General features: G+C 25.7%; 2 protein-coding genes across 2 annotated transcripts in view; one reads left to right on the top strand and one right to left on the bottom strand.

Moving 5' to 3' along the window:
* Positions 1-1,527, bottom strand: part of LOC141330872 (PH domain leucine-rich repeat-containing protein phosphatase 2-like) — a 42,378-nt gene extending 40,851 nt beyond the window's left edge. Inside the window, exon 1 of the mRNA XM_073835652.1 lies at positions 1,382-1,527. Coding sequence (XP_073691753.1) covers positions 1,382-1,527 — 146 coding nt within the window. The remainder of the gene's footprint in view (positions 1-1,381) is intronic.
* A 2,803-nt stretch (positions 1,528-4,330) lies between these two features.
* LOC141330870 (adhesion G protein-coupled receptor A3-like) overlaps positions 4,331-8,384 on the top strand; it is a 33,209-nt gene continuing 29,155 nt past the window's right edge. The window contains exon 1 of the mRNA XM_073835650.1: positions 4,331-4,368. Within this exon, the coding sequence (XP_073691751.1) occupies positions 4,331-4,368 (38 nt within the window). The remainder of the gene's footprint in view (positions 4,369-8,384) is intronic.

Below are 8,384 nucleotides of genomic sequence, written 5' to 3'. Positions count from 1 at the left end.
ATATATATATATATATATATATATATATATATATATATAAAAAATTTTATTTATTTATTTTTTGTAAAGAACAGGTTACATACATAATTGTCTTGACCGGTCTGTTCTTGTTTTATGGTTTAGGCACTTTGTCCTTATAAATAGAATAAAACCCTAAATATGTAAATGATTAATAAGAAATATTTATTTTTATTGTAATAAATAATATATATTTTTAAAGCTTAAATCCTGATTTTTTTAAAATTAGTCTTTACCCGTCTGTTCCTGTTTTAACATCTAATTGTTTGGTATCACTTCATTAATTCTTTTTTCCTTTTTGTTGTGTGTTTTAGCCATTTTGTCCATATAAATAATATAATAAGCTAAATATATAAATAATTAAATAAGAAATTTATTTTATTCTTTTTTTCTTTCTTTGTCTTTTATTCTTTTTGTTTCTTTTAGTCTTATTCTTTCTTTCTTTTCAAAATTCTTTCTTTCATATTCCTTTTTTCCCAAGTTCTTTTTCTTTCTTTCTTTCTTTCTTTCTTTCTTTCTTTCTTTCTTTCTTTCTTTCTTTCTTTCTTTCTTTCTTTCTTTCTTTCTTTCTTTCTTTCTTTCTTTCTTTCTTTCTTTCTTTCTTTCTTTCTTTCTTTCTTTCCAAAATTCTTTTTTTATTTTCTTTCTTTCTTTCTTTCTTTCTTTCCAAAATTCTTTATTTACTTTCTTTCTTTCTTTCTTCTTTCTTTCTTTTCAACATTTTCGATTCTTTTTTCGTTTCTTTGTTTCTTTTTAAAATATTCTTTCTTTCTTTTCAAAATTTTCTTTTTAAAATGATCTTTCTTTCTTTCTTTCTTATATTATTTTTTCTTTCTTTCTTTAAATTCTTTTTTCTTTCTTGCTTGCTTTTTTAATTATTTTTTTCTTTCTTTCTTTTGTATTATTTTTTTCGTTCTTTCTTGCTTTTTAATTATTTCTTTCTTTTAAATTATTTTTTCTTTCTTTTTCTTTTTTTTCTTAATTCTTACTTTTTCTTTTATTTTTGCTTCCTTTTCATTTTCTTTCTTTCTTTCTAAAGCTTAAAAAATATATTTATTTTTTAAATAACAGTTTACATCCAAAATGTCATGTTAAAAATGAGTGTCTATCCGTCTGTTCCTGTTTTACTCTGTTTGTAGTTTTTCCTTCATGTTTTATATTTTTTTTTAAATATTAATAAATACAAATAATTAAATAATAAATATTTATTTTATTATGCTAAATACTATATTTTTTTCAGTGTAAGTTTAAATCCTGAGATTGCTCATTTTTTTGTGGCTACTAAAACTTTAACTAAAATCAAAATGAAAGTATTTAAATTTTAAAATATAAAAATAAAAACTCAGAAGTACTAAATTAACACTGGTTGACACCTCTGTTGTGGAAAAGCTTGCATTCGAGTAAAAACAGCTTCACTGTTGGGTGTGTGCAGCCACAGAAATAAGACTTCATCTTTCTGCAGTTCTTCACTCCAGGTGGACGATGTCCAGACAGCACTCTGCACAGCATGACTGATGCTATCGACTTTAACATGCCAGTAGTTCTGTGTGTGTGTGTGTGTGTGTGTGTGTGTGTGTGTGTGAGAACTATTGAGAGTTGGAGAAAGAAAGGAGAGTTTGTTCCCTGTTTTGTGCGGAGTGAAGCGGAGTGCATATGTGGCGAGCGGTCGGTTATATACGTTCTCTTGTGAGGGTTCGCGTGTATGGCGCGCCCGTGTAATATGACTCACTCCTTGCCAATATAAACTGCTGTTTGGCTGGCTAAATGGAGAAATATGCGGCTCCCCTGAAAAAAAGAATTGCTGTCGTCCGAACTTTTGAGAGCATGCACAAGATGAATTTTCACAGTTTTATAGCCCAAGTTACTTTGCCAAATCCAGTGGAGAAAATGTCAAAGTGTCCTGAACTTTAAAAGAAATTGCTGATGCTGATTACTAAATGCATTCATTAGTTATTAGCTAGAGAAGATGATTGTGTGTGAGATGATAAGATCTTAATATGTTATCTAAAAGATTTAGATGGTTTTATGTAATCATGATAAGCATTATTCATACTTGATTAAAAAAGTCTGAAGTTAATCTTTAAAAAGAGAAACATTTATATTATTTATATTTTATTACTATGATTATTTTTATATGAGGTTACATACAAAATTTCATTTCATGTTTTAGGCAATAATGTATTTTGTCCATAGAAATGTGTTTTCATTACGGTATAGTGACTTTTATTATTTTATTTTTTTTATTGTTAAATATACATGATAGGTTTTATTGAATAGCTGTTACAGCCCAATAATTAATTATAGTTGTTACCTGATTGTACAGTACTTCTCAAAAGTATTTTAATATGCTCACAGAGGCTGCATTTATGTGCTCAAAAATACAGTCAAAACGCTTATATTGTAAAATATTATTGCAAATTAAAATAACTGTTGTTTTATTGTAATATATTTTAAAATAATATTTATTCCTGTGATGAAAATCAGAATTTTCAGCATCATTACTCCAGTTTTCAGTGTCACATGATCCTTTAGAAATCATTCGTGCTAATAGTTAAATATAAATTATCGTTTTTATCGATTAGTTGTTACAGCCCGATATTTAATAATAGTTGTTACCTGATTATACAGTACTATTCAAGATTTAAAAACATGATTTTCAAGCATTTTTAATGATTTATTGGTTTTAATATGCTCACCAACGCTGCATTTATGTGCTCAAAAATACAGTAAAAACACTAATATTAATGCAAATTAAAATAACTGTTTTCTATTGTAATATATTTAAAAATGAAATTTATTACTGTGATGAAAATGTGAATTTTCAGCATCATTACTCCAGTTTTCAATGTCACATGATCCTTCAGAAATCAGTCATGCTAATAGTTAAATATAAATTATCATTTTTATTTTTTAGTTGTTACAGCCCGATATTTAATAATAGTTGTTACCTGATCATACAGTACTTCTCAAAAGTTTGAAAACATGATTTTCAAGATTTTTTAATGATTTATTGCTTTAATATGCTCACAAAGGCTGCATTTATGTGCTCAAAAATACAGTAAAAACACTAGTAATATTGCAAATTAAAATAACTGTTTTATATTGTAATATGTTTTAAAATGAAATTTATTCCTGTGATGAAAATCTGTTTTTTTAGCATCATTACTCCAGTTTTCAATGTCACATGATCCTTAAGAAATCAGTCATGCTACTTAATATTTATGCAGAAATCATGATATCGTACCTTTCAAATGTTTAATAAAATTAATTTAATTTTTAATAAAACTGAATGCTTTTATTCAACAAATATGCATTGCATTTATCAAAAGTGAGTGAAAACATGCACTGAAAAAAAATTAATTTAATTTACAAATTTTTTTTAAGGTATGTGGCAATCAATTTAAGCTAAATTTAAATAAACTACTTTAGTTTACTAACTTTCAGCATATTTTTATTTCATTTAAATGCAGCTAAAATTAATTAATTGCAACCACGATTTCAAATAAATGTGATTCTTTAAAACCTTCTATTCATTGAAAGAATCCTGAAAAAATATTTTCCACAAAATATTAACCATTGATGATTGAGCTGGAGTAATGATGCTGAAAATTCAGCTTAGCATCACAGGAATAAATTACATACTAAAATGTATTGCAATAGAAAATAGTTTTTTAAAATGATATAATTTGACTGTATTTTTTGGCAGCAATTTCTGCAGGAATTGTAAAAGTAAGGAATAGAAGTAAGCTATAAGGAAATCGTAAGAAAAAGGGCCACTATTCACCGTTTACACAACCAAATAATGATTTCGACAATGAATAATAAGCATTCATGCAAGGGCTTTATCAAAAACGCGAGCCTCGCATTCCTGCTGTGGTTAAGCCCTCTGGTATGATAGTCACTTCCATTTCCATTGTGAGTCACATGAGTCAAATTCAGGATCCTACAAAGGGTTTGTATTATGGCAACGATAAAACCACAGACTTGCCGTTAAATTCCAATTTCAAACCATTTATTCTGTTTGAGGCAACTTTGATGAATTCCTACTAAGGTTTATGCTTATGTATCATCTTCTAATCATATCTATGCACTTGCTTTTGAATGTTGGAATGAAGCTTGCTGTAAATTAAAGCGCTGTATTTGAATGTCTCGTGCTTGTATGTCTGAAACATTTGGCTTGACATGAAAGCAAGCGATTCGTTGGGGTTTAGAGACCTTTGCCAAAAACATGTCGTGTCCTGTGTGAAGACTGCTAGATTGACAGGAATAATTTTGTTTTGACTAGGATGTAATGGTCGTTTGGCTGTCAATAATGGAAAAATATAGGCAGGATGAGAAGTGTTTGGAGAAGTGCGTTTCATGTTTTTATAAGGGATGCTTTGCTTGATAAAGGCGGTTTTAAGGCTTTTTTGTTCTGTCAAGACAACTACTAAAATGTATTGTTTGTTGCAGTTAACTTAAATAAATCAGGAATAAATTATATAATGGATGAAAAATGTAAACTTAAACTAAATTTGCAAATATTGCTTTGAAATAAAATGTTTAAAGTGGTAAAATTACTTAAGTAAAGCTGAAATAAATCTGAAATTATAAGGGATGCTTTGTTTAATAAAGGCTTTTTTTATTCTGTGAAGACAATTACGAAAATGTATTGTTTGTTGTTGCAGTTAAGTTACATAAATTAGGAATAAATTATAAAATGGATGAAAAATGTAAACTTTAAACTAATTTGTATATATTGCTTTGAAATAAAATGTTTAAAGTGGTAAAATTACTTAAGTAAAGCTGAAATAAATCTGAAATTATAAGGGATGCTTTGCTTAATAAAGGCAGTTTTAAGGCTTTTTTATTCTGTTAAGACAATTACGAAAATGTATTATTTGTTGTTGCAGTTAAGTTAAATAAATCAGGAATAAATTATATAATGGATGAAAAATGTAAACTTAAACTAAATTTGCAAATATTGCTTTGAAATAAAATGTTTAAAGTGGTAAAATTACTTAAAGCTGAAATAAATCTGAAGTTATAAGGGATGCTTTGCATAATAAAGGCAGTTTTAAGACTTTTTTTATTCTGCAAGTCAACTACTAAAATGTATCGTTTGTTGCAGTTAACTTAAATAAATCAGGAATAAATTATATAATGGATGAAAAATGTAAACTTAAAAATAATTTGCAAATATTGCTTTGAAATAAAATGTTTAAAGTGGTAAAATTACTTAAAGCTGAAATAAATCTGAAATTATAAGGGATGCTTTGCATAATAAAGGCAGTTTTAAGGCTTTTTTATTCTGTTAAGACAATTACGAAAATGTATTGTTTGTTGTTGCAGTTAAGTTACATAAATTAGGAATAAATTATATAATGGATGAAAAATGTAAACTTAAACTAAATTTGCATATATTGCTTTGAAATAAAATGTTTAAAGTGGTCAAATTACTGAAGTAAAGCTGAAATAAATCTGAAGTTATAAGGGATGCTTTGTTTAATAAAGGCTTTTTTATTCTGTTAAGACAATTACGGAAATGTATTGTTTGTTGTTGCAGTTAAGTTACATAAATTAGGAATAAATTATATAATGGATGAAAAATGTAAACTTAAACTAATTTGCATATATTGCTTTGAAATAAAATGTTTAATGTGGTAAAATTACTTAAAGCTGAAATAAATCTGAAGTTATAAGGGATGCTTTGCTTAATAAAGGCTTTTTAAGGCTTTTTTATTCTGTTAAGACAATTACGAAAATGTATTGTTTGTTGTTGCAGTTAAGTTACATAAATTAGGAATAAATTATATAATGGATGAAAAATGTAAACTTAAACTAATTTGCAAATATTGCTTTGAAATAAAATGTTTAATGTGGTAAAATTACTTAAAGCTGAAATAAATCTGAAATTATAAGGGATGCTTTGCATAATAAAGGCAGTTTTAAGGCTTTTTTATTCTGCAAGTCAACTACTAAAATGTATCGTTTGTTGCAGTTAACTTAAATAAATCAGGAATAAATTATATAATGGATGAAAAATGTAAACTTAAACTAAATTTGCAAATATTGCTTTGAAATAAAATGTTTAAAGTGGTAAAATTACTTAAGTAAAGCTGAAATAAATCTGAAGTTATAAGGGATGCTTTGCTTAATAAAGGCTTTTTTTATTCTGTTAAGACAATTACGAAAATGTATTATTTGTTGTTGCAGTTAAGTTACATAAATTAGGAATAAATTATATAATGGATGAAAAATGTAAACTTTAAACTAATTTGCATATATTGCTTTGAAATAAAATGTTTAAAGTGGTAAAATTACTTAAGTAAAGCTGAAATAAATCTGAAATTATAAGGGATGCTTTGCATAATAAAGGCAGTTTTAAGGCTTTTTTTATTCTGCAAGTCAACTACTAAAATGTATTGTTTGTTGCAGTTAACTTAAATAAATCAGGAATAAATTATATAATGGATGAAAAATGTAAACTTAAACTAAATTTGCAAATATTGCTTTGAAATAAAATGTTTAATGTGGTAAAATTACTTAAAGCTGAAATAAATCTGAAATTATAAGGGATGCTTTGCATAATAAAGGCAGTTTTAAGGCTTTTTTATTCTGCAAGTCAACTACTAAAATGTATCGTTTGTTGCAGTTAACTTAAATAAATCAGGAATAAATTATATAATGGATGAAAAATGTAAACTTAAACTAAATTTGCAAATATTGCTTTGAAATAAAATGTTTAAAGTGGTAAAATTACTTAAGTAAAGCTGAAATAAATCTGAAGTTATAAGGGATGCTTTGCTTAATAAAGGCTTTTTTTATTCTGTTAAGACAATTACGAAAATGTATTATTTGTTGTTGCAGTTAAGTTACATAAATTAGGAATAAATTATATAATGGATGAAAAATGTAAACTTTAAACTAATTTGCATATATTGCTTTGAAATAAAATGTTTAAAGTGGTAAAATTACTTAAGTAAAGCTGAAATAAATCTGAAATTATAAGGGATGCTTTGCATAATAAAGGCAGTTTTAAGGCTTTTTTTATTCTGCAAGTCAACTACTAAAATGTATTGTTTGTTGCAGTTAACTTAAATAAATCAGGAATAAATTATATAATGGATGAAAAATGTAAACTTAAACTAAATTTGCAAATATTGCTTTGAAATAAAATGTTTAAAGTGGTAAAATTACTTAAGTAAAGCTGAAATAAATCTGAAGTTATAAGGGATGCTTTGCTTAATAAAGGCTTTTTTAAGGCTTTTTTTATTCTGTGAAGACAATTACGAAAATGTATTATTTGTTGTTGCAGTTAAGTTACATAAATTAGGAATAAATTATATAATGGATGAAAAATGTAAACTTAAAACTAATTTGCAAATATTGCTTTGAAATAAAATGTTTAAAGTGGTAAAATTACTTAAGTAAAGCTGAAATAAATCTGAAGTTATAAGGGATGCTTTGCATAATAAAGGCAGTTTTAAGGCTTTTTTATTCTGTCAAGACAACTACTAAAATGTATTGTTTGTTGCAGTTAAGTTCAATAAATCAGGAAATAAATTATATAATGGATGAAAAATGTAAACTTAAACTAAATTTGCAAATATTGCTTTGAAATAAAATGTTTAAAGTGGTAAAATTACTTAAGTAAAGCTGAAATAAATCTGAAATTATAAGGGATGCTTTGTTTAATAAAGGCTTTTTTTATTCTGTTAAGACAATTACGAAAATGTATTTGTTGTTGCAGTTAAGTTACATAAATTAGGAATAAATTATATAATGGATGAAAAATGTAAACTTAAACTAATTTGCATATATTGCTTTGAAATAAAATGTTTAATGTGGTAAAATTACTTAAAGCTGAAATAAATCTGAAGTTATAAGGGATGCTTTGCTTAATAAAGGCAGTTTTAAGGCTTTTTTATTCTGTTAAGACAATTACGAAAATGTATTATTTGTTGTTGCAGTTAAGTTACATAAATTAGGAATAAATTATATAATGGATGAAAAATGTAAACTTAAACTAATTTGCAAATATTGCTTTGAAATAAAATGTTTAAAGTGGTAAAATTACTTAAAGCTGAAATAAATCTGAAATTATAAGGGATGATTTGCATAATAAAGGCAGTTTTAAGGCTTTTTTATTCTGCAAGACAACTACTAAAATGAATCGTTTGTTGTTGCAGTTAACTTAAATAAATCAGGAATAAATTATATAATGGATGAAAAATGTAAACTTTAAAACTAATTTGCAAATATTGCTTTGAAATAAAATGTTTAAAGTAAAGCTGAAATAAATCTGAAGTTACCCAAGTATAAATATCTAAATATAAAGACACCTAATAAAAATGACCGAAAATATAAAAATAAAATCTAGTTAA

The sequence above is a fragment of the Garra rufa genome, chromosome 3 (assembly GCF_049309525.1).
Source record: "Garra rufa chromosome 3, GarRuf1.0, whole genome shotgun sequence".
Classification (NCBI taxonomy): Eukaryota; Metazoa; Chordata; class Actinopteri; order Cypriniformes; family Cyprinidae; genus Garra; species Garra rufa.
This window is presented reverse-complemented; position numbering and strand designations above follow the sequence as displayed.